The sequence below is a fragment of the Pan troglodytes genome, chromosome 3, assembly GCF_028858775.2.
Source record: "Pan troglodytes isolate AG18354 chromosome 3, NHGRI_mPanTro3-v2.0_pri, whole genome shotgun sequence".
Taxonomy (NCBI): domain Eukaryota; kingdom Metazoa; phylum Chordata; class Mammalia; order Primates; family Hominidae; genus Pan; species Pan troglodytes.
In genome coordinates this window covers 140908420-140935921 of record NC_072401.2, presented here as the reverse complement: position 1 = coordinate 140935921, position 27502 = coordinate 140908420, and the positions used below count along the sequence as shown (strand labels likewise).

Sequence of the window (27502 nt, the reverse complement as noted above, 5' to 3'; positions counted from 1 at the left end):
ATCAAACTTTTGATAAAGGCAAATTAAAGCAATGTAATAATCTAAAAAATAAAACCAAAGCCTGACATTTAAAAAAAACATTTGGCCACATACATGAGTGCAACTAGCAGCTCTAGAAAAGAATACTGACTAGTTCATGCAATGAAATTCCTGACCTTGGTCTCTAACTCCTAGGGGTTTTAGTTCTGAAATATCTCAAATCTGTATTTTTCTGCCAGTGCTCCAGTTAAAGCTGTTTCTTCTAGGCTATTTCAGTAAGCTGACTGTCACCATGACTTCATCCCCTCACCCTTCCCATTGCCGCTGGAATTTATGGCATAAATCTAACGGTCTCACTACCTTGCAAAATGCTTTCATTAGTTACCCATTGCCTAAATAGTAAAGTTCAAGTGTTTTTGTGTGGCTATCTTCTTTTTTTGCTCCCCTTCCCCCAAAATACCTTCTCCCCTAAATGTGGAAATTGCTTATTTTATCTTTTTTGGCCATTGGTCTTGGGTGGACACCTGGATCTTGCCAGGCCAATTAACAGTCTATGCTGGAAATTTCAACTTGAGACTGAGAGTTCATTTCTCTTTGAATGACTGCAGCATCCAAAAGTTCAGAAGTACTCAGTGGCCATGTTTTCTGCTAATTAAACTTAAAAAATGGAAAAATCTAGTCATAAGAGAAAGAGAAAATGCAGATGTGCAGAGAAGCTGGACCCAGAGTTAGGAAACTGTGTGCTCAATCCCAGCTCTTCTTTTAGTCCAGTCACATCCTTGTCTTCAAGTCCAGTGAGACAAGTCAGACTCCTTACATTAAAATCCCCCTTATAGGCTGGTTCAGACTGAGTTTCAGATACTGCACCCAAGCCAGTCCTAATCCCACTGCATATGGCAACTTGGCAGTTTAACCAAAATCTACCTTGCTAGCTTCATTTCCGTGTTCTGACCACACCTCCATTCTATCACATACTCACACTGACCTAGCAGTCATTCCCCCCAAATTCAACTTCACTCTTGAGCCCTGCAGTGCATTCACCTGGGATGACTTTCTTCCCTCTCCTTTACATGGAGAATGCCTCACATTTACCCTGAGATGCTGCATAAATGCTTCCACTTATTGCGAAGCTTTTTGATTATCTACTGCTCCCATATCCAAGTCAAAAGACCACTCCATATTCTGTGCTCATTGTCCTTTGTATATGCTTCTTTGATTACACTGATCACAGTATATTGTAGAATTCCTATTTGTTCATATACTATTTTGTAAGTTCTTCAAGGACAGTGTCTATGTAGCTCCACTAACACAAATAGAGAACACATGACCCATACTTGATAAATGTTTGATAAATCAGGTTATTCCAACAAACCAAGTGCATTCGCCCTTGCCACACAGGCTGTAGCAAACGTGCTCCCAAAATACATGACCAACTTCTTAATATCTGATTAAGAAAGCAGTCCTTCATGAATAATGTCAATTTTGTGTTTGAACACAAGGGTAACTTATACGTAAAATAAACTGACCAGGGGAAGCAGAATCAACATCAGAGGCCCCCACATCCCTAATCCTATAGTGTCTAAATCAGTAACTGCAATCTTATACCTGAGACGTAGTTCGTTCTCTTTTCTCATACTTTCTATAGTTATTCATTCTGTTAAATGCTTTTACGTCTAAATACACATCAACTCCTCTTGCACCATTTGCTTTTTGCACTGAAGTATTCTAAAACAAGTTGGATTACTAAAACACACAAATACAAAAGCTATGTTATCAGCTAATTTTAATACTTTGTTGAGTTTTTTTCCTGAAGTGTTCTTTAACCTCAAATGTATACAAGAAAATAAATTTCCAATGGGTTGGGGGCTTTTTGTTGTTTTTAAAAGTGTATCATATATATATATATCATATATATGATATATATAATATTATATATATAATTATATATAATATATATATATGATATATATAAATATATAATATTATATATTTATATATATGATATATATCATATATATATATATATCATATATATGATATATATGATATATATATCATATATATAAATATATATCATATATATATAAATATATAATATTATCTGGAAACCAGGAGGAAAAAAAAGATTGTTTTATTTTATACTCTACCCAGTAACCAAACAAAGAAAATAAAACACAATTTCTTTGTGGCTAAGCTGGTTTATTGAACTTCATGGGGGAAATGTAACAGTGACACTATTCCACAACAAAATTACTTAGATTTCATGAGGAAACATGTATTTGCAATATACTTTCAATAATGCATTGTTATTAATAGCTAACTACATTAGATTCTGGGGTAGTTTCCTTTGGTGTTCTCAAATTAAGACTTTTCCAAAACATGTCTGGTATTTTAATTATTTATTTTCAATTAAAGGTCATAGTTAAAATAAATTCTACAGATTTTTTAAATGTGTGATTTGTTCTTTAAAAATTAGTAATTAGTTGTTAGCTATCATTTTGGAAGTGATTTTGCAACAGTGAAATGTTTTATAAATATTTTAAGATATTGAAAGCTTTAACCCCATTCAACTGGTATGTTTTTAAAAAATAAAAACATACATATAAAAAATTAAAACAAATTGTTACAAATAAGATACAAATATTTTAAAACTAATAAATATTAAAGTTAAAAAATAAGTCCTTTCACAGAACTGTAAAGGATACTACTTAATTCCTTACAAAAAGAAATAAAGTTACTCTTTTTAAAACCATAATAAGAGTAATAAAAAACCATAAATGTGCTTGGAAAGTCTATAAACTTTCTTCCCCCACTTTAGAAAATATTTTGAAAAGCGATAAACAGATTCCCTTCTTTAAAAAAATGTTGTTACACCCATCATAGTTACTACAGCTGTCATTGTTTTATTACAAAAATAGTTATAAATCAAGGTTAATTTCGATACAAGTAAAACAATTTTTAGTTTTTAATTCCAGCATGATTAAGAAAACATGATCTCCCTAAATGCAAATAAAGCCAATTTGAGCTCTAATACTTAAAATGGAATAATCACTTCCTATAATTATTATTTTCAGTTAGTTCATTTAATAGAATTACTTTGTCTTTATAGTTAAATTATCCAGGTAGGATCACCATGATGATTAAACAAAAATCTTAAACTAGATTAGATTACATTTTTAACTGATTTCCCATATTCTGAAAATACTGTAGTACAATAATCATTTGGCTTAATTTCCTCCAAAATTATTAAGGACAGCAATCTATCAAAATTAGTGAATGTGAACACTTCAGTTAAAGTCATGGCTTACATTCCATTTACGTAAATAGTTTAATATGTAAGCTTGCTATATTTTATGTGCAAAGACTTAAATTCAAAATAAAAGTATTTAGGTTAAAAAACTTCTTGAAATATTCTTTCCATCACTGAAGTATAGACATTTTTCAATATCTAATTTATTTTTCATACTGAGGAGGGATAACTTGTGACCATAAAATTTAGACATCTTAAAAATTGATATGACACAATACTATTACAGAAATACATGTAGACTAATAGCAATTAGAGTTGTGCCTTCACAGCTACAATCCAAATGGAAGTTGATTTGTTAACTTGGCATTTAGTCATTAAATTTATTGGAGTTGAAGGGAGAGCAAGAGATACCATATCAGATACACTGCTTGAAATTAGTAAAGGCTAAGAATAGGTCTCCTGTGTTAGCTAGAAGCTATGTTTACCTATTTTCCCCCAAGTTACAACTCTTCATGTGCTTTCAGTTAGTTTTTCACTGTTTAAATATACCAAAATAAAATATAAAGCACCTTATGTCACTTTATTTGCCTTAAAATCTGACTTATTTTTGCATATTTTAATAGGATTTAGTAAGAAAGCAACTCGGCTGGGTGCAGTGACTCACACCTGTAATCCCAGCACTTTGGGAAGCTGAGGCGGGTGGATCATGAGGTCAAGAGATCGAGACCATCCTGGCCAACATGGTGAAACCCCATCTATACTAAAAATACAAAAATCAGCTGGGTGTGGTAGTGCACGCCTGTAATCCCAGCTACTCGGGAGGCTGAGGCAGGAGAATCACTTGAACCTGGGAGGCGGAGGTTGCAGTGAGCCGAGATCGCGCCACTGCACTCCAAACTGGAGACAGAGCGAGACTCCATCTCAAAAAAAAAAAAAAAAGAAAGAAACTCAAATAACTCTTTTAAAAATAATAATGATTTTTGTAGATCTGATAAGTATTAATTAGAAAATCAAACATCTAGAACTCTTGGAAAAGTCATTCTTTATGGACTGGGAACCAGAAAACATTCTATGCCTTCTTATCCCACTGGAACTAAAGTCTTGGCTCTAAAACATACCAATAATAACAAAACTAAATATGTTAATAAAACAACGAAAGGCCAGATGCAGTGGTGAGTACCTACAGTCCCAGTACTGGGGAGGCTGAGGTGGGAGGATTGCTTGAGCCCAGGAGCTCAAGGCCAGCCTGGACAACATAGCAAGACCCCGTCTCTACCAAAAAACAAAAAAAGTACTCTGGGGAGAGGCAAATACCAGTTTTTATCCTATTAAGAACACTTCCCATTCAAAGGACATACTATTAGGTGTGTCCTAAACCTTTAACATTTTTTTCCAATCCTAGGACAAAAGATTGAACGGTTACTGATTCCATCATGTTCTCATTTGAAGCTTCCTTCATTGGGCTCTAGATGGAGAGATGTTCAGATTCATCCTATCTTTGCTTCATTTTCAATCTCACCTGAAAACCAACTTTTCCTGTGTTGTCACAGTGACAAACTTAAGTAGATACAAAATACAAAAGCGTGACAATGACAAACAGCAAAGTGTCAAGATGACCCATTATAGTTGAGATTAAATCTTATGACTTATTACTGTCATACTTCAAAAGTATTTCTTTAGTCAAAATTAGATAATATAATAAAGACTGTTATTTAGCACCAGCACGTCATTGCAGGCTTTGGTTCAGGCTTCAGGATAATTCCATTATCAGGGGGCTGACTAAGCATTAATGGTTTGTGGCTCTTAAGCTTATGAGCCAAGGTCATAAATATAGCTTCCACATGGTCATTATCATTGGGGTTTTTAGCAGACGTTTCAAACAAAGGCATACTGTGTGTGTCAGCAAATTTTTGTGCCAAGTCTGTGGGTACCTGTATGGCACTTCTCAAGTCACATTTATTTCCAACAAGAATCCGTGGTATATCATTGGCTAGCAAATGTTGTTTGCATTCTTCTATCCAAGATGGTAGGCTATGAAAACTAGCCATGTTGGTCATATCATACATGAAGACAACAGCATGTACATTTCTGTAGTAGTGCTGAACCATGCTCTTTCTGAATCGTTCTTGTCCTGCTGTGTCCCATAGCTGGATCTAAAAATGGGAAGAAAACAAGGAAAACTGAAAATCCCATTCCAATTATACATATCAAGAAATGTAATCATCTTGCATTGTCTTTATTATCTCTTCACTTAAAATATTTTGATTTCTCCCTTCCATAATGTCTTTTCAGTTTTACCTATGGGATCCAGACTTCATGATACCAGTTACCTCACAATTAAATTATAATACAACTGTCGGAACAAATATTTCAATACAGGATTTTCTAAATTTCAGTAAATCCAATTTGTTTAAATAAAATTTACCTCAAAACTTTATTTTAAAATGTTAAGAGAAAAATATATCAGGTGTTAACATGTTAAGCATTTAATTCCTGTAAATTTGGTTACTATACACCCCTCTTTACCTTTCAGTAGTCTAATTTAAAATATTAAACCTAGGAAAGATGTTATTATGAGATCCAGCCTCCAAACAAACATATACATGTATGTGTATGTCTATGAAATCCAGGCCCCCTTGAAAACTTAAGAAGGCTAGAAAAAAATCATGAATAAAAATGCTCAACATAGAATTAAAATGCTTAAAACTATAGATGTCAAAACTTACTACAAAGCTACAGTAATCAAGACTGTGTGAAACTGGTCTAAGATCAGATACAGAAATCAATGGAACAGAACTGTGGATCCAGAAGTGAACCCATATATCTATGGTCAACTTATTTTTAACAAGATTACCAAGAAAATTCAACAGCAGGAAAGATTAGTCATTTCAATAAATAGTGCTGGACAACATGCAAAAAATGAGGCTGGATCCCTATCTCACACCATATATAAAAACTTACTCAAAATGGATCAAAGACCTAAATTTAAGAGCTAAAACTTTAACTCTTCATAACCTTGGATTAGGCAATGGTTTCTTAAGATACAATACCTAAAGTAAAAGCAATCAAAGGAAAAAATAAACTGGACTTCATCAAAATTAAAAATATTTGTGCAGCCAGATGCGGTAGCTCAGCACTCTGGGAGTCCAAGGCATCAGGGTCACTTGAACCCAGGAGTTTAAGACCAGCCTGAACAAATAAAATTGGAGGGTGGAGCAAGATGGCAGAATAGAAAGCTCTACCTATCATGTCCCCAGCTGCCCCACAAGGACACCAAGTTAATAACTAACTACACAGGAAAAAAAAAAAAAAACTTCATAAGAACCAAAAATCAGGTGAGCACTCATAGTACCTAGTTTTAACTCATATTGCTGAAAGAGGAACTGAAGAGATAGAAAAAACAGTCCTGAATTGCCAACACCCACCCCCTGCACCCCGAGCAGCAGCGGTGTGGTACAGAGAGCTTCTCTGGGCACTGGGAAAAGGAGAACACAGCAATTGAGAGGCACTGAACTCAGTTCTGCCCTGTTAGAGCAAAAAGGAAAACCGGACCAAACTCAGCTGATGTCTACCCACAGAGGGAACACTTAACCCAGCCCCAGCCAGAGGGGAACCACCAATCCCAGCAGTCCAAACATGAGTTCCCACAAACCTTGCCCTCTGTGTCTCCAAGTAAACTTGAAAGGCAGTCTAGGCCACAAGCATTGCAACTCTGAGGCAACTCCGAGTGCTAAACTAGGCCCAGAGACAGTGCGCTGGGGCAGACAGGAGACATACTGAGACTCCAGCTGGGACAGCCAAGGGAGTGCTGCCATCACCCCTCCCCTAACCCCAGGCTGCACAGCTCACAGCTCCAAAAAAGACCACTTCCCTCCATTTGAGGAGAGGAGAGGAGAGGAGAGGGAAGAGTGGGGAGGACGCTGTCTTGATCTTAAGATACCAGCTCAGCCACAGCAGGATAGGACACTGGTCAGAGTTGTGAGGCCCTCATTCCAGGCCTTACCTCCTAGATGACATTTCTAGATACACCTTGGGCAGAAAGGAACCTGCTGCCTTGAAGGAAAAAATCCAGTCCTGGCAGCATTCATCACTGCTAACTGAAGAGCCCTTGGGCCCTGAAAAACCAGCTGGCATACCCAGGCACTACATTGACAGTCTTGGGTGAACCTCTGAGACTTGCTGACTGCAAGTGAGACTCAGCACATAATTAGCTGTGGCGGCTATAGGGCAAAACTCCTGCTTGAGAAAAGCAGAGGCAAAAGTAAAGGGGACTTTGTCTTGTACCTTTGGTACCAGCATGGCCACAGGAGGGCCTTTGGGGTCCCAGATTTCAGGACTTGACTCTTGGACAGCATTTTTGGACCTGCCCTGGGCCAGAGGGTACCCCGCTACTCTGAAGGGTGAGGCCCAGGCCAGGCAGCATTCATGACAAGGGGACTTAAGAGCCCTTGGGCCTTAAAGGAACATTGGTGGTAGTCTGGCAGTACTCCTCATGGCCTAGAGTGGCAATGGCTACAAGTGGGAAGCTCCTCTGTCTTTGGAAAGGGGAGGGAAGAGTGGGAAGGACTGTGTCATGCAGTTTGAGTGCCAGCTCAGCCACAGTACAACAGAACACCAAGTAGACTTCTAAGATTTTTAACTCTAGTCCCTGACTCCTGGAAGGTACTTCTGGACCAACCCAAGGCTTAGGGAAACTTGCCACCCTGAAGAGAAGGACACAGGCCTGGCTGGCTTTGCCACCTGCTGATTGTAGAGTCCTAGGGCCTTGAGTAAACACAGGCGGTAGCCAGGGAGTAGTTACAGCAGGCCTTGGGTGAGACACAGTGCTTTGCTGGCTTCAGGTCTAGTGCAGTCTAGACCTAGAGCAGAGGCAAAAGTAAAGGTGGCTTTGACCTAGTGCAGTCATAGTGGTGGTGGTCACAGGGGTGCTTGTGTCACTCCACTCTCAGTATTAGGTTACTCAGAACAGAGAGAGACAAAGAGAGACTCTGTATGTTTGGAAGAAAGTAAGGGAAGGAAGCACGCATCTCTGCCTGGTAGTACAGAGAATTCTCCTGGATCTTGTCTAAAACCATCAAGGTGGTACCTCTACGAGTCTGCAAGAACCACAGTGTTACTGGGCTTAGGGCAACCCCTAAGGCAGATACAGCTTAGATCACAACACTCAAGTCCTTTCAAATGTCTGAAAAGCCTTCCCAAGAAGGACAGCTACAAATAAGCCCAGACAGTGAAGACCACAATAAACACCTAATCCTTCAATGTCCATACACAGAAGAATATCTATTAGCATCAACACCATCCAGGAAAACATGACTTCACCAAATGAACTAAACAAGGCAACAGGGACCAATCCTGGAGAAACACATATGTGACCTTTCAGAAGAGAATTCAAAATAGCTGTTTTAAAGAAACTCGAGATAACACAGAGAAGGAATTCAGAATACTACCAGATAAATTCAACAAAGAGATTCTTGAAGAATGCATCAGAGTCCTTTAACAGCAGAACTGATCAAGCAGAAGAAAGAATAAGCAAGCTTGAAGACAGGCTAACTGAAAATACACAGAGGAGATAAAAGAAAAAAGAATAAAAAACAAGGAAGCATGCCTACAGGATCTAGAAAATAGCCTCAAAAGGACAAATCTAAGAGCTACTGGCTTTAAAGAGAAGGTAGAGAAAGAGACAGAGACAGAAAGTTTATTCAAAGGGATAATACAAAAAACTTCCCAAACCTAGAAGAAGGTATCAATATTCAAGTATAAGAAAGTTATAGAACACCAAACAGATTTAACCCAAAGAAGACTACCTGAAGGCATTTAATAATCAAACTCCCAAAGGTCAAGAATAAAGAAAGGATCCTAAAAGCAGCAAGAGAAAAGAAACAAATAACATACAATGGAGCTCCAATAGGTCTGGCAGCAGATGTTTCAATGGAAACCTTACAGGCCAGGAGAGAGTGGCATGATATATTTCCAAGTGCTGAAGAAAAAAACCTTTTATCCTAGAGTGGTATATCTGGCAAAAATATCATTCAAACATGAAGGAGAAATAAAGACTTTCCCCAACAAAAGCTGAAGGGTTTGATCAATACCATACCTCTGCTACAAGAAATGCTGAAGGCAGCACTTCAATCAGAAAGAAAAGGACATTAACGAGCAATACATAATCACCCAAAGATACAAAATTCACTGGTAATAATAAGTACACAGAAAAATACAGAATATTATAACACTGTAACTGTGGTGTATAAACTACTCTTATTCTAAGTAGAAAGACTAAATGATGAACCAATCAAAAATAATAACTACGATGACTTTTCAAGACATAATCAATACAATAAGATATAAATAGAAACAAGAAAAAGTTAAAAAGTGGGGAGGATGAAGTTAAAGCATACAGTTTCTATTAATTTTTTGTTTGTTTATGTAAAAAGAGTGTTAACTTGTTATCAGGTGATATGGTTTGGCTGTGTCCCCACCCAAATCTCATCTTGAATTCCCATGTGTTGTGGGAGGGACCCTGTGAGAGGTAACTGAATTATGGGGGCAGGTATTTCCCATGCTGTTCTCATGACAGTGAGTAAGTCTCAAGAGGTCTGATGGTTTTAAAAGGGGGAGTTTCCCTGCACAAGCTCTCTTCTCTTGTCTGCTGCCATGTGAGACATGCCTTTCACCTTCTGCCTTGATTGTAAGGCCTCCCCAGCCACGTGGAACTGTAAGTCCAGTAAACTTCTTTCTTTTTTAAATTGCCCAGTCTCAGGTCTTTATCAGCAGTGTAAAAATGGACTAATATATCGGTTAAAATAATGGGTTACAAGATAGTATTTGCAAGCATCATGGTAACCTCAAGCGAAAAAAATATACAATGGACACACAAATAATAAAAAGCAAGAAACTAAATCATATTACAGGAGAAAATTACCTTCACTCGAGGAAGACAGGAAGGAAAGAAAGAAGGAAGAGAAGACCACAAAATAACCAGAAAACAAATAACAAAATAACAGAAGTAAAATTAAATACCTAGGGATTAACCAAAGAAGTTAAAGATCTCTACAATGAAAACTATAAAACACCGATGAAAGAAATTAAAGCATACACACACAAAAATGGAAAAATATTCCATGTCAATGATTGGAAAAATCAATATTGCTAAAAAATGTCCATAGTACCAAATTAATTTACAGATTCAATGCAATCTCTATTAAAATACCAGTGACATTCTTCACAGAAAGAGAAAAAACAATCCCAAAATTTGTATGGAACCACGAAAGACCCAGAATAACTCAAGCTCTCCTAAGCAAAAAGAACAAAACTGTAGGAATCACATTACCTAATTTCAAATTGTATTTCAGATCTGTAGTAACCAAAACAGCAGGGTACTGGCATAAAAACAGACATATAGACCAATGCAACAGAATAGAGAATGCAGACAGAAATCCACACACCTATAGTGAACTTATTTTTGACAAAGTTACCAAGAACACACACTGAGGAAAAGACAGTCTCTTCAATAAACTGTGCTGGCAAAACTGGGTATCCACATGTAAAAGAATGAAACTAGACCCCTATCTCTTGCCATATACAAAAATCGAATCAAAATGCATTAAAGGCTTAAATCTAAGACCTCAAACTATGAAACTACTACAAGAAAATGTTGGGGAAAATCTTCAGGACACTGGTCTGGGCAAAGAGTTCTTAAGCATTACCCCACAAGTACAGACAACCAAAGCAAACATGGACAATGGAATCACATCAAGTTAAAAAGCTGCTGTGCAGCAAAGGAAACAAAAAAGTAAAGAGACAACCCACAGAATGGAAGAAAATATTTGCAAACTACCCCTCTGATAAGGGATTAATAACCAGAACATATTAGGAGCTCAAACGCTACAGCAAAAAATCTAATAATCTAATAAAAAATGGGCAAAAGATTTGAATAGACATTTCTCAAAAGAAGACATACGAATGGCAAACAGGTATATGAGAAGGTGCTCAACATCAACAATCATCAGAGAGATACAAATCAAAACTATCATGAGATAACATCTCATCCCAGTTACAATGGCTTGTATCTAAAAGACAGTCAATGACAAATGCTGGGGAGGATGTAGAGAAAAGGGAACCCTCATACACTGTTGGTGGGAATCTAAGTTAGTACAACCACCATGGAGAACAGTTTGGAGGTTCCTCAAAAAATTCAAAATTGAGCTACCATATGATCCAGCAATCCCACTGCTGGGTATATACCCCAAAGAAAGGAAATTAGTATATCAAAGAGATATCTGGACTCTTATGTTTTTTGCCGCACTATTTATAATAGCTAAGATCTGGAAGCAACCTAAATGTCCATCAACAGATGAATGTATAAAGAAAATGTGGTACATATGCACAATGGAGTACTATTCATTCATAAAAAACAATGAGATCCAGTGATTTCCAACAACATAGATGGAACTGGAGATCATTATGTTAAATGAAATAAGCCAGACACAGAGAGAGAAACATCACATGTTCTCACTTATTTGTGGGATCTAAAAATCAAATCAATACACCTCATGGACATAGAGAGTTGAAAATGGTTACCAGAGGCTCGGGAAGGGTAGTGGGGCTTCGGGGTAGGGGAGATGGGGATGGTTAATGGGTACAAAAAAAAAAAAAAAAAAAAACAGAAAGAATGAATAAGACCTACTATTTGATAGGCAATAGGGTGACTACAGTCAACAATAATTGTATATTTTTAAATAAATAATGTAATTGGCTTTTTTTTTTTTTGAGACAGGACATTGCTCTATTACCCAGGCTGGAATGCAGCAGCACGATCTCAGCTCACTGCTGCCTCAACCTCCTGGGCTCAAGGAATCCTCCTGCCTCAGCCACCTGAGTAGCTGGGACTACAGGTGCAAGATAACATACCCGGCTAATTTGTTTATTTTTTTGTAGAGATGGGTTTTCGCCATGTTGGCCAGGCTGGTCTGAACTCCTCGGCTCAAGCGATCTGCCTGCTTCAGCCTCCCAAAGTGCTGGAATTACAGGCATGACCCACTGCACCTGGCCTGAATTGTCTGTAACTCAAAGGATAAATACTTGAGGGGATGAATACCCCATTCTCCATGATGTGCTTATTTCACATTGCATGCCTGCATCAAAACATATAATGTACCCCATAAATATATACACCTACTATGTATCCACAAAAACTTTTAAAAACTAAAAAAAATCAAAATGTTGTTCCATCAAAAAAAAAAAAAAAAAAAAAGACCAGTCTGAACAACATAGGGAAACCCTGTCTCTTAAAAAAAAAAAAAAAGCGGCGGTGGGGGGCGGGGGGGAGGGGGGAAGAGGTGCGTGGCGGAGGGCCAGGCACAGTGGCTCATCCCTGTAATTCCAGAACTTTGGGAGGCCAAAGCAGGTGGATCACATGAGTCCAGGAGTTCATAACCGGCCTGGCCAACATGGTGAAACCCCATCTCTACTAATAATACAAAAATTAGCCAGGTGTGGTGGCAGGTGCCCGTAGTCCCAGCTACTTGGGAGGTTGAGGTGGGAAAATCACTTGAGCCTGGGAGACAGAGGCTGCAGTGAGCTGAGATCATGTCACTGCACTCTAGTCTGGGTGACACAGCAAGACCCTGCCTCAAAAAAAAAAAAAAAAAAAAAGTTTGTGCTTCTAAGGACACTATCAAAGTGAAGAGACAACTCACAGAATGGGAGAAAATATCTGCAAATAAAATATATCTGAGGCCAGGCATGGTGGCTCACGCCTGTAATCCCAGCACTTTGGGAGGCCGAGGCGGGCAGATTATCTGAGCTCAGGAGTTCAAGACCAGCCTGGCCAACAGGGCAAAACCCCGTCTCTACCAAAGATACAAAAAATTAGCAGGGCATGGTGGCATGCACCTGTAGTCCCAGCTACTTGGGAGTCTGAGGCACGAGAATCGCTTGAACCCAGGAGGCAGAGGTTGCAGTGAGCTGAGATCGTGCCACTGCACTCCAGCCTGGGTGACAGAACAAGACTATGTCTCAAAAAAAAAAAAAAAAAAAAAAAAAGACCCTTGAAATTCTATCTTTAGCATTTAGAAAGATATTTTGGTAATAAATTGGATGACCTATATAAAAGCTATCCAAGGGAACTAGAGCTGATTTTTTTCTCTTCTAATGACATTTTCTGTAACTCAGATGTTCAAGCATCACTTCATCAATGAAAAATGACTTATAATGTTTTAAGCAAATTATATTCACAAGATAAAAAATAAAAAGCACACGAAAAGGAAATATACCAAAATACTAACAATGGTTGTCTCCAAGGTAATTTCTCCCTTTATTTCTACTTTTCTATTTTCCTTAACAAACATGCATGTCATTTATAAAAACAAAATAAAAAAAAATGATTATGCAGAATTTAGACCCGCCTCAAAGAACTGTGGATGTCCTCCACAAATGTAAGCGGTAATGATAAATGTTAACCCCAGGCCGGGTGCAATGACTCACACCTGTAATCCCAGCACTTAGGGAGCCTGAGGTGGGAGGATTACTTGAGCTCAGGAGTTTGAAACCAGCTTGGACAGCACAGTGAGACCCTGTCTCTACCAAAAGAGACCTTGTCTCTACCAGCTTGGGCAACACAGTGAGACCTTGTCTCTACTTTGTTTCTACCAGTGAGACCTCGTCTCTTAAAAAAAAAAAAAGTGAGCTGGGTGTGGTGGCATGCACCTGTGCTTCCAGTTACTTGGGAGGCTGAGGTGGGAGGATCGCTTGAGCCCAGGAGATCAAGGCTGCAGTGAGCCATAATCGTGCCACTGCACTCCAGCCTGGGCAACAGAGTGAGACCTTGTCTCCAAAAAAACAAAAAAAAAAAAGAGGAAGAAGAAGTTTAATCCTAAGAAAACCCTTTGTTTTTAGATGAGACTGACTAAGCAATATTCCTCTTCCCATTCCCTATTTAATAAATGGTGCTGGGAAAACTGGCTAGCCATATGGAGAAAGCTGAAACTGGATCCCTTCCTTACACCTTATACAAAAATTAATTCAAGATGGATTAAAGACTTAAATGTTAGACCTAAAACCATAAAAACGCTAGAAGAAAACCTAGGCAATATCATTCAGGACATAGGCATGGGCAAGGACTCCATGTCTAAAACACCAAAAGCAATGGCAACAAAAGCCAAAATAGACAAATGGAATCTAATTAAACTAAAGAGCTTCTGCACAGCAAAACAAACTACCATCAGAGTGAACAGGCAACTTACAGAATGAGAGAAAATTTTTGCAATCTACCCATCTGACAAAGGGCTAATATCCAGAATCTACAAAGAACTTAAACAAATTTACAAGAAAAAATCGAACAACCCCATCAAAAAGTGGGCAAAGGATATGAACAGACAGTTCTCAAAAGAAGACATTTATGCAGCCAAAAGACACATGAAAAAATGCTCATCATCACTGGCCATCAGAGAAATGCAAATCAAAACCACAATGAGATACCATCTCACACCAGTTAGAATGGCGATCACTAAAAAGTCAGGAAACAACAGGTGCTAGAGAGGATGTGGAGAAATAGGAACACTTTAATACTGTTGGTGGGACTGTAAACTACTTCAACCATTGTGGAAGACAGTGTGGTGATTCCTCAAGGATCTAGAACTAGAAATACCATTTGACCCAGCGATCTCATTACTGGGTATATACCCAAAGGATTATAAATCATGAGACTATAAAGACACATGCACACGTATGTTTATTACAGCACTATTCACAATAGCAAAGACTTGGAACCAACCCAAATGTACACCAATGATAGACTGGATTAAGAAAATGTGGCACATATACCCCCATGGAATACTATGCAGCCATAAAAAAGGATGAGTTCATGTCCTTTGTAGCGACACGGATGAAGCTGGAAACCATCATTCTCAGCAAACTATCACAAGGACAGAAAACCAAACACTGCATGTTCTCACTCATAGGTGGGAATTGAACAATGAGAACACTTGGACACAGGGTGGAGAACATCACACACCAGGGCCTGTCATGGGGTTGGGGGAGGGGAGGGATAGCATTAGAAGAAATACCTAATGTAAATGATGAGTTAATGGGTGCAGCACACCAACATGGCACATGTATACATATGTAACAAACCTGCACGTTGAATACCCTAGAACTTAAAGTATAATTTAAAAAAAAACAAAAAACAGTATTCCTCTTCCCATCAATCCTGTTCAAAATTTTATGCTTTCTAATCATATCAAGTCTTCCAGAACACAGAGGTATGAAATTACCCCTTTTTTATTTTTATTTTTTGAGACGGGGTCTCACTCAGCCTCTCCAGGCTGGAATGCAGTGGCACAATCATGGACCATTGCAGCCTCGACCTACCAGGCTCAATCTTCCTGCCTCAGCCTCCTGAGTAGCTGGGACCACAGGCGCGTGTCACCAGACCCAACTAAGTTTTTACTTTTTGTAGAGACAGTAGCGGGGTGGTCACACTATGTTGCCCAGGCTGGTCTCAAACTCCTGGGGTCAAGTGATCCTCCCACCTTGGCCTTCCAAAGCTTTGGGATTATACGCAAGAGCCATCATGCCCAGCCTGAAATAACTCTACACTTTACTGTAGAGCCATAAACGTAACTAATAATGAGGCATTTACAAAGAAATATTTAAAAAGAAGCTTCAAAATTTCTCTCATGGAATAACTAAATGATGGGAAGGCTTAGGGCTACTGCTGCCTGCTGCCTTCGAGGCCTGCACACTGAGATGAGAAGGCAAGGAGACAGGAAAGGAGCAGTGAGAGACCCAGCCAATACACGACAGGACAACTGATTAAAAACTGTTGTTTTTAATCAGTTTTTAATCACTTTTAAAAGGCTAGAGAAAACTTTGAAGGAGACAGACAAACAGACACTAGGCGAAAAGCAAAGCCTAGAAAACTCTTGAGGCTTAGCTATGAGTGGAATGGTTCATGATGTTTAAAAAAGAAGAGAAAATGATACTTTTGGACCCAAGGAAGTGAGATGCTTTCATCTGATAAATGTTAAATTGGGAAATATTTTCAGAGAAATTTTTCCCAATTTAATACTTAAATATCTTAGGAAAAATGGCTAATATGTGCTCACAGCAATCTTATTGCCATTTTAAACATTATAAAGATAACATAATATATACTTGGCCAGGGGTGATGGCTCACGCCTGTCATCACAGCACTTTGGGAGGCTGAGGTGGGTGGATCACTTGAGGTCAGGAGTTCAAGACCAGCCTGGCCAACATGGTGAAACCCCGTCTCTACTAAAAATACAGAAAAATTAGCCAGGTGTGGTGGCACACGCCTTTAATAGGCTTGAACCTGGGAGGCAGAGGTTGCAGTTAGCTGACATCGCACCATTGCACTCCAGCCTGGGCGACAGAAACTCCATCTCAAAAAAAAAAGTATTATTATTTTTTATGACAGGGTCTCACTCTCGCCAGGCTGGAGTACAGTGGCACAATCTTGGCTCACTGCAACCTCCACCTCCCATGCTCAAGTAATCCTCCCACTTCAGCCTCCTGAGTAGCTGTGACTACAGGAGTGTGTCACCACACCCAGTTAATTTTTGTGTTTTTTGTAGAGATGGGATTTCTCCATGTTACCCAGGCTGGTCTCGGATTCCTCGGCTCAACTGATCGGCCTCCCAAAGTGCTGAGATTACATGCATGAGCCATGGCACCTGGCCCAAATTCTTCATTTTAAAGGCAGTATTCCTTTCAAATAATCACAAAAATTTGTTACTTGTCTTCTTAGGAAGCTAAAATTTATTTTAAAATTTTAACAGGGTTTAAGTGAACACAGACCAGTACATGAATTGGCAGCACTCAGAATCAGTAGAGGCTGAGAGAGACTCCAGAAAGCTAAAATTTATTTCAAAGATTTGCCATTTGATTCTGTACACCAGACGCACACATTTCTACTCCACATACAAAAAGCAAAGAGTTCTCTTGAGATGTTACTAATACCAGTTATGATGTTGTTTTACAACTTAAATTGTTAACAGAAGCTCTTATGTAGTTCTTATATAGATGGTCTTTTACATGAAATAATAAAAATGTGTTCTTTGAAAGAATAGGGGAAAAGTAAATTTAATAGTTAATCAGGGATGGAAAATTTGGATTAAAACCTTTAACATTTTAGGTCAAGCAAAAAGAGTATTAAATCAATTTAAAGTCAGATCATTTCTCATTTTGGATAATAAAATTACCAAAAGAGCTGTCATGGCCGGGCGCGGTGGCTCACGCCTGTAATCCCAGAACTTTGGGAGGCCGAGGCAGGTGGATCATGAGGTCAGGAGATCGAGACCATCCTGGCTAACACAGTGAAACCCCGTCTCTACTAAAAATACAAAAAGTTAGCCAGCCGGGCATGGTGGCAGGCACCTGTAGTCCCAGCTACTCGGTAGGCTGAGGCAGGAGAATGGCGTGAACCCGGGAGGCGGAGCTTGCAGTGAGCCCAGATTGCGCCACTGCACTCCAGCCTGGGCGACAGAGCGAGACTCCGTCAAAAAAAAAAAAAAAAAAAAAAAAAAAAAAAAAAAAGAGCTGTCATCAACAACAAGATTCTACTATTAGTATTTAGCAGTAGCTAGGTTGCCATTTTTGTTAAAACTTGATATTGGAATTTAAAGTAGAGATTCATGAAGTATTATATAAAGGAATTATACGTATATATGAAATTTTTTTTTTGAGATGGAGGCTTGCTCTGTCACCCAGGCTGGAGTGCAGTGGCACGAAGTCAGCTCATTGCAACCTCTGCCTCCCAGGTTCAAGCGATGACAGGCGTGAGCCACCATGCCCGGTCAAAATTTTTTTAAATAAAGGATTTAATTACAGAATAATAATGGTGATAAGGAAGAGAGCAAGCAGTGAGAGAAAGCATTAGTTATCACCTTAGAGGAAAAAATACACACAATTTGGAACAGTAATCTTAGTTATCCATCCTCTCTCCCTATTCTTTCACTGCCTGTTTTTTTCCCCCACTACCATCTCTCTCCTGAAGGAATGAGCATTTACTCTTAAACTATTAATATTGATTTGGGGCTTAGCACATTCCATGTATACTCCAGGAACTCTGCTAAGTCCTTTACATGCCCTTATTTAATATATGCAACCCTATGTAATAATTACCCAATCTTCAGATGAGGAAACTGAGGTTTAAGTAATTCACCCAAGGCCACAAAACGAGTAAGTCTTAACGCCAGAATTTAAACGTGGACTACCTGATTCTGTAGAGAATGCATGTTGTTTTCTCCAGCCTAACCCTCATTCTCCCTTCTATTATTAGCACCCTATTTTCCTTGGGAATCGGCCCTCCCCTGCTTTCCATTCACATGAACCACTGGCTCCCAGGAAGGGCATGTGACCTACGTCTGACCAATCAGAGGTTCGCACCCCCACACTCCCTGTCACTACCATAGTTTAGGAATGGGCATGTAGAGCTGCAGTTGGAACTGGCAGACAGAGGAATTTACTTCTAGGCTTTTTAGTTATATGAAACAATAAATTCCCTTTCTGCTTAAACTAATTTGCTTAGAGTCCTCACACAGTCTCCAAAGCAAGAGATCTTGACCACTGATTCCAGAGAAGTAAGTAATTCTCTTCTCACCACCTCTGAATATACACACCAATGCTGCCATCTTCGTAAGAAGTGACAGAAGAGAATCATAGGCTTCTGAAATCAGGCTAGAAAAACAACAGGAATTCTGACCTGGTTCCTGGGATCCTTCAGATAGTAGGAAAGCTTGGGTCTGTGAAAATGTATATTACTTACACCATGCCAGCCCCAGGACCAAACCCCAGCAATTCAAAGTCTTTTTCAGACCAGAAACTGCCCAAAAGTTTCTGAGCTAAAGGATCACAAGATTCTTCAGCATTCTTAGGATACCTGAACTGCGCATATTCTCATTCACTGAATTTCAATGCAAATCAAATCAAATCAAGAGAACCAGTTTGGTATCTCTCCAACCACCAATACCACGTTTTAAGAAATAAAGTATCAATTTGATTCTGTTTTAAGGTAGGGTATAAGGTGACTTCATATAAAATATTTTTTGACTTATAAACATTAATTTACTTTTAATGAAGATCAACACAGAACAATAATTAGTAACCCAATTTATATTTTGTATTTATACAGCATTCACTGAATGTCATCTTCATCATGCCATAAAAAAATTTAACAAAATTTCTACTATTCTCTCTAGGCATGTTAGCTACATTTTGTTCTATCCGTGCTTCCAAACTTCAACTTCATGTGCATAATTATTTCTCCTGTGTGCCAATCCGGTATTTGTAGCTGCCAATCAGTATTTCCATTTGAATATAGGATCATCTCAATAAACACATGACTAAATCATAATGTTACAGAGCCTGTCCAAATTCAATCTTCCATGTAGTCCCCCTTAGCTCCACTACCTACCTCCTGTCACCCAGACTCACAACCTCACTCATCCAGTCCTCTTCTTTCTCATCACCAACAGCCAGTTACTGAAGACTTTGGCTTTATCTTCAAAATACCTCTTCTATCACCCCTTTATTTTCCCTTATCACCTCAATTCTGGATTTCCAGAGTACCCTACCAACTGATCTCTCTGCCTCTATATATTCAACACTTTTCCCTGAGTACTTACTATGTGGTTTAAGAACTTAACTAGGCCGGACGCGGTGGCTCACGCCTGTAATCCCAGCGCTTTGGGAGGCCGAGGCAGCAGATCACGAGGTCAGGAGTTCGAGACCAGCCTGGCCAACATGGTGAAATCCCGTCTCTACTAAAATACAAAAAATTAGCGGGGTGTGGTGGCAGGCACCTGTAATCCCAGCTACTTGGGAGGCTAAGGCAGGAGAATTGCTTGAAACCTGAAGGCGGAGGTTGCAGTGAGCTGAGACCATGCCACTGCACTCCAGCCTGGGCAACAGAGCAAGACTTTGTCTCAAAAGAAAAAAAAAAAAAAAAGAACTGAACTAGACACTGAAAGAAGTCTATGGAATTACCAGACATGGATCCTGCCCTGAATAAAACTTAGTAAGGGAGGTAAGACAGGTATGTATGCAATGAGATAGAGATCATCTAAAGGTTCAGGTAAGGTGCTAAAAGAGTTCATAGAAGGAAGCTGACTGGAGGTGTGAGGAGACTCTTTTTTTGTTTTTAAGAGACAGGGTCTCATTCTCTTGCCCAGGCTGGAGAGCAATGGTGTGATCATGGCTTACTACAGCCTCCAACTCCTGGGCTCAAGCAATCCTCCTGCCTTACCTCCTGAGCAGCAGGGACTGCAGGTACATGCCACCGTACTTGGCTGATTTTTTTAAATTTTTGGTAAAGATGGGGCTTCACTATGTTGCCCAGGCTGGTCTTGAATTCCTGGGCTCAAGTGATCTTTGGCCTCCCAAAGTGCCAGGATTACAGGTGTGAGTCACTGGAATCTGGCTGGCTGGAAGGTTTTTGTTTTTTTTTTTTTGAGATGGGATTTGTTCTTAATAGAAACAACCCCATTAAGAAGAGGGCAAAGGACATGAACAGACACATTTCAAAAGAAGATATATCTGTGGCCAAAAAGCATATGAAAAAATGTTCAACATCACTAATCATGAGAGAAATGTAAATCAAAACCACAATGAGATACTATCTTACACCAGTCAGAAGGGCTATTATTAAAAAGTCAAAAAATAACATATGCTGGCAAAGTTGCAGAGAAAAGACAACACTTATACACTGCTGGTGGGAGTGTAAATTAGTTCATCCCTTGTGGAAAGTGGTGTGATTCCTCAAAGAGCTAAAAACAGAATTATCATTTGCTCCAGCAATCCCATTATTGGGTATACACTCAAAGGAACATAAATCATTCTGTCATAAAGACATCTACACATGTATGTTCATTACAGCACTATTTACAATAGCAAAGACATGGAATCAGCCTAAATGCCCATCAATGGTAGACAGGATGAAGACAATGTGGTATATACATACCATGTAACACTATACAGCCACAAAAAGAACAAGATCATGTCCTTTGCAGCAACATGGAGCCGGAGGCTATTATCCTAAGCAAACTAATGCAGGAACAGAAAACCAAATACCGCACGGACACAAAGACAGGAACAACACACACTGGAGCCTCCTGAAGGGTGGAAGGTGGGAGGTGGAAGATCAGAAAAAATACCTATTGGGTACTATGCTTAATATGTGGGTGACAAAATATGTGGGTGACAAAATAATCTGTACACCAAACCCCTGTGACATGTTTAACTATACAACAAACCTGCAAATGTACCCCTGAACCTAAAATAAACGTGTTGAAAAAAAAAGAGAGAGAGACAGAGACAGGGTCTGGCTCTGCTGGAGTGGCTCGATCATAGTGCTCTGTACCCTTGAACCTCAAGCAATGCTCCCACCTCAGCCTCAGGAGTAGCTGGGACTACAGGCACAAGCCACAACACCCAGCTGGAACTTTATAATATAATGGAGAACCACCCAGGGCACTTGAGTTAGGGGAGATAAATCTTGAAGTACAACATTAATCGGGCATTTTGGCAACAATGTACAAAATAGATTAATTGAGGACTGGGAGATCAGTTGAGCTGCTGTAACTGTTAAGCTGCTGCAACAGTTCAAAGAGAGGTTAAAAAAAGGACTTGAACTAGAATTTTGAAGACAAGACAGTTAACAGAAAGTGTGCAGGTGGAAAACCAATTTGACTCAGAGAGCAAAGGAGAGGGGTGAGAGTACTAGGATAAGAAGGATTAAAGTAGTACAACCTAGGTGAATTTTGAATTTCATATGATTTTCATGTCATGAAATCTTGATATTTTCCCTAAACATTAAAAAATGTAAAAAATCATTCTTAGATTGTGGCCATGTAAAAACAGGCAAAAGACCATTTTTGGCCCTCAAGCATAGTTTGCTGACCCTTGTGCCGTATCATAATTCTCTGTGCTTATCAAAATGTCTTCTTTCCAGCAATTACTCATTAAATATTTGTTTTACCAGTCTGGGGAGAGGTCCTGATTATTTTCCTTTAGTTAATATTAACATTTTGCACTTAACATGGGAACATTTCATTTCTACCGCTACAAAAAAGTAAGCTACTAAAATGTTCAAGTAGGACCTGCTGACCTCTAATGGGAGGCCGGATTAAATACAACACCAGGCTTTAATGGGTTGGTGTGTCTGCCACTGGAAAATGATTGTGCTAAAGGAATACAGTTAGTCATGAAGGGGATATACACACGAGGAAGGAGCATAAGGATTAGAGTTAGGAGTCTCAATTTAAAAGCCGAATGTATTTGTATTTAAGGAATTTAATTTTATAATTTTATTCGACTTCCAAAATTTTGCAAACAAGATTTTCCTCTTTCAATTACCTGCACATACTGCTTAGGAATGGATTAGCAGATATAGGCTTTCTTAAATTTCATAAAACATTTTAACGGATTCTGAAAGGGCATTGTTGTTAAGTCATGCTTTCTGAAAATTTTCTAGTCCATGATTATCAAAACATTTAACGCAATATCTCATTTTTATCAAAGAAATAATGTCTAGAATGGCATTTTACTAGTAAAGTAACATAGAGCTTTCCAGCTTTAAGATGAAAAATTAGGAAAAATGTCATTTTAGATCAGGCTACAATTTTCCAAAGACATAATATGAACATTTCAGCAGCACTCAAGATGTATTACAGGTTAACCAAAAAGCAGCAGAAGCAGCACATAGAATAAAGCTCTTTATATCACTTTTCAGTTTTAAAAAAAAAGGGCACTAAAAAAAATTAAGCTCTGTGGTTTTAAAAAATGCCCAACATAGCTATATCTTTTCCTACTATAGAAACCTCAGAATATGTCTGTAGTCATTTCAACCACAATAAAAATCTCTCTCAAGTCTCACCATTGGTGGCACAAATCAACGGCTAGGGCCTTAGAAGAAAAATGATCTCAGTATCCAAGTCCACATCAATGTAACAAGTTAGGCTAAAGTTCAGTAGAAATAATCTCCCCAAAAAATATTATCTCCTTGCTCTTCCCAACCAGAATTATCAACTCTGTGCTCCCAGATTCGTCATACCTGTGGTTCTGTCTTATTTATCACTGCCAGCACTCACCTCAGTAGTTAGGTAATTGACTTTATACACTTCACATGCTTTATACTTTTTCAATACTATTATCTCTTAAATTTGCACCTGATTCATCTGTTATCTTTAAGTATAAATGGCAACCCAGGAACAGATAAAGGGCCCTCAAATCCCAACTCCTCCCCCACCCTCATTCTCTGCACTTTTGAAAGAATTTCCTACTTCCGTTTTTGTTTTTGTTTTGTTTTTTAAATTTCTCTCCCCTTAGCTGTCTACCTATGCCCTCCACTATCTCTGCTTTCAACTTTGGGTGTACAACTGCAGAACTAATGGTGGCAAACAGGAAAAATAATGTTAAGCCACCAGGAAAGACAAAGAATCTTTTTAAAGGCACCAACTATGAACCAGGTGCTTCATATATGTCCTCATCTGATCCTCACAGCAGCCTGATAAGGTATCATGATCCCAGTTTTTCGGAAGAAAAAAACAGACTCTGAGAGGTTAAAGAATCTGCCTAAGGTCCAGGGCGACCAACTATTTTGGTGTGCCCAATACAGGGGGTCCCCAGGATGTGAGACCCAGTTTTAAAACCTGGACAGTCTTGGGCAAAGTTGGTCACCCTAGTAAGGACACACAGCCCATCCCTACCCTTTTGTAGGTTCAGATTTGAATCCAGGTTAGTTGGGCTCCAAAGCCCACGTACTTCCCAGATTCCTGCTTCTCCCAATCTTAACTCCCTTGGAACTTCAGAAGCTCCATTATTTTTCACCCCAAAGGCTTCTGGGCCAAACCTAATTCTGGTGAAAAATGTTTAGCCTTTTATTCTATCTTTTCTTCTGCAAGTATACAAATCTTTCTAAACTCCCTAATACAAAGCAACCCCAAAACCACCACTGAGAGCTCATATGGGACATGAAATGCTAATGTGAAAAATTAAAAGACAAAAGCACCAAAGAAAGGTTAATTTCTTTTAACCCAGCTTACTTCACCTCTACCATCATTAGCAGTATAACCCGTTGGGGTGGGGGGCGATGATTAGGGAACTGAAAAATAAATTGTTCTTGCCTCTAAGATACGAGGGTAGGAACGTCTGAAGCAAGCCTGTTCTCCCACCACTCCCCATCCCCACCAAGAGACTGAGATAAAGACGATCGCTGATTTAAAGCAGTAGTATAAGGCAAGGTAGTTCCACCTATGTTTTAAGGAGTGGCATCAACAGGTGGCATTTAGTGGTGGCTTGCTATGAAGGTGTGTCTAAGGTTTATACCATCAAGAGGCCTAAGCCTTGTCATTGATCCTCATTCCACTGTTAGATTCCAACCCCTCAGAACTTCAAACCTGCCCTGGGGCCTATACTACCTTCTCCACTATTACTGTCACTCAGTGTCCCCAGTCCCAGGGACCAAAAATAACGACTTAAAGGGAATAAAGAATTGGGCGTGTGTCTGAGGTGGCATCATGAGAAATGCTTTTGGCAACCTGAGTAGGAACTATCACATATAGAATGTTTCTGCGGGAAAATAGATTTTTCTAAAATCAGTATCATACAGAAACTACTACAGCAAAACTGTATGCAAGAGAATACCTAAGTACTTCCTCAAAGGCAATAGGCTTTACTTCCACAACATCTAAGGCACTGCTCGAATGAATGTTTAATAACTATTACTGATTAAATGGATTTTCCATTCTCGCGCAATTTCACTGTTTTTCCTCCGTTCATATTTGACTGACTCCCAGCACACGACACACACAGTCAATGGGTCGGTAGATAAGCCCTACACTCCTGAACTCAAAGTGTGGTCCACGGACTAGCTGCACCTGCATCATCAGCGAGATTATTAAATCATAGCCTGCATTTTCAAAAACAAGATCCCCAGGTAAATCGCATGCACAGTGAAGTCTGAGAAACGCTGCCTTAGAAGTTTGCAGTATTGCAATCCTTCCAATCCCCAACTCCAATCTCATCAGCGTGAGAAAAAAATGGAGCACACACACACCGTGCACACGGCCAGCGACCAGCCCATGGTGGGGTTGGGACACCTGTCATCCCGTCCTCCCCAACAGTTCCCCATCCGCTCACCTTGATGCGCTCCCCATCAATCTCCACCGCTCGTTCTCGGAAATCCACCCCTATCGTGGCCTCGGTGCGGTCGGGGAAGCGGCCAGCGCAGAAGCGGTAGGTCAGGCATGTCTTGCCCACATTGGAGTCGCCGATCACGATTATCTTGAAGATGCGGGAGCGGGCAGGAGGCAAAAACCCTGAGGCCCCTGACACTGCCCCGCTGGACGAAAAGCTTGCCTCGAGCGACGACTCCATCTCCTCAGCCATTCCCCCGACCCGCCCCAAACTGAGGCGGAGGAAAGGAGACACAGAAAGGCTGAGAGATTACGCCACCGCAAGCGCGCGCGCCCAGCCAGCCAGTTCGGCTGCGCAACTTCCCAGGAGCCACCGCCCACCAGTCCCGAGCGCGCCTGCGCACCTTCCCGCCCCGCTCTCGCCCGCACAGGTGTGGCACCCGCCCGCCCCGCCGCACGGAGCCGCCTGCCCGCGGCCACACGCCAGGCGTCACTCGGGCTGGCGCCGGTCTACCTGGGTAGGCGTGGGGCCTGTCGGGGGCTTCACGGCAGTGCGGAAGGCCAGCCTGCAGAGAGGCTGGGCCCAGCGCCCTGACTGACCCAGCCCCGCCACGTCCAAGGTTCCCGCCCTCTGGAGGAAGCCACGCAATCACTCCGGGGGCGGGGAGAGACAGACAACTGAGAGGAAGGAGGTACCACGGGCACTCTCTCGCGAGAGGGCCGCAGAGCCGCCTTTGACGGGGGCGTGTACCTGGAGAGCAACGGTAAGGACGTCGCCGGGCTCCGGCGTTGGGTCGGTTCCGGCATCGACGTATCGTTTGGTCGCCCCAGAGAGGAGACAGGTTCCTTCAGCTTGCCGCTGAGGATGTGGCATCGGCTGCGCTCACCGCCGCCGCCTCTGTGAACTGCGGGAGTTGGGATAGCGGCCAGGGCTAGATGGGTGGGACGCGAGTCCTCGCCGAAAGCTTGCCCTGTGCGGGGCGCACTTGGAGGCGAGCTCTGGGCCGTGGCGAGTTTTGCAGCCTAAGGTCTTGGCAGGCGCATTGCTGTGGGCTGCCGGAGAGCAGGCTGGAGTTCGAGACCGCCCACCGGAGAGCAGGCGAGAGTTCGAGGCCTAGGCACAGCGCATTTCGCTAGGCATCCCCAAGAATATCCGCGTGATCCTTGTGGCCAGAGTTTGTTAGGCTAATGTCCCCAGCCCAAACGGTAGAGCACATCACATGTCGGCCACCTGGGAGCGTTGAACCTGGTAGTTACTAGGCGCCTCTGGTGGAAATAAAACTCATTATTCCCTAGTTATGTCTTAGTGCCTGGGTGACGATGATGTAGCGGTTAAAGATTAACTGAGCGCACTTAGAGGTTGTCTTTGTCTACCTAAGGAAAATATCAATATATTAAACTCCCAACCTTAAAGAATCTCCGTGAATTCTTCTGAGGAAACGTGCAATATTGTCATACAGAAGGCCCCAAATATGCAAACATTGCTTTTTGTTAAAAGTTTGTTTTGTTTTGCAGTGACATCTGTTTGAGCAGATGAATATGCCATTGGGAAAGTCAAGGACTGTCGGAGAGGAGGACATGGCAGACCTTAACTAAAGTGAGGGGGACAGTAGAGCACTAAAAGTTCTAGGAAAGGAGATGAACTGCTTATTCCATCAGATGAAAATATAGTCAGAACAGATGAGTAGTAGAACTTAAACATGCCCGGAGTTGCCAGGAATTTGCAAAAGCCTTGATATAATTCCTGTTGCTGTAGAAAGACTTTCTACAGTCACTAATATACCAAGTTATGTTCACTAGAAAAAAAGTTTACTTACTTAGTTTATAGAAATGGGCTGAAAAATCCTAATTATTTATCTGTGAGGTTATTTTCATGAAGGTTAATCATCAAGAAACTATTAGAGAGCTTCGGAATATATTTCTTCTAATCTGCTCTACCTATCCCATTCAAAGGAGGGAATCTGAAGATTTAAGGACAAAGAGCAGTTGAAAACTCAGAGCTGTGGTTAATGGGAGAATTTCAAGGATGGTGAAAAAAACTAACATCATTGCATCCCTGTTTTTTGTATTCTGGACTTTTTAGTTTAGCTCTTGGTAAACTACATCAGAAATTCTTTATGCT

At 40.3% G+C, this 27502-nt stretch overlaps 1 protein-coding gene across 1 annotated transcript; it reads right to left on the bottom strand.

Annotated features, from left to right (window-relative positions):
• Nucleotides 1–2157: 2157 nt before the first annotated feature.
• On the bottom strand, nt 2158–26054 carry RAB33B (RAB33B, member RAS oncogene family). Its single transcript, XM_009448304.5, has 3 exons — nt 25895–26054; nt 25385–25652; nt 2158–5382 (listed from the first exon to the last, which is right to left on the bottom strand). The coding sequence occupies exons 2-3, from the start codon at nt 25631–25633 to the stop codon at nt 4942–4944; spliced, it is 690 nt and encodes a 229-aa protein (XP_009446579.1). The 5' UTR covers nt 25634–25652; nt 25895–26054; the 3' UTR covers nt 2158–4941.
• Between the last annotated feature and the right edge of the window lie 1448 nt (nt 26055–27502).

Bases quoted from the DNA above. Each gene is read 5' to 3' on its own strand.
- RAB33B (XM_009448304.5), bottom strand. From the start codon at position 25,633: ATGGCTGAGGAGATGGAGTCGTCGCTCGAGGCAAGCTTTTCGTCCAGC. The intron at 5,383-25,384 runs GTGAGCGGATGG...TCCCATTTTTAG, and splicing joins TTGATGGGGAGCGCATCAAG to ATCCAGCTATGGGACACAGC.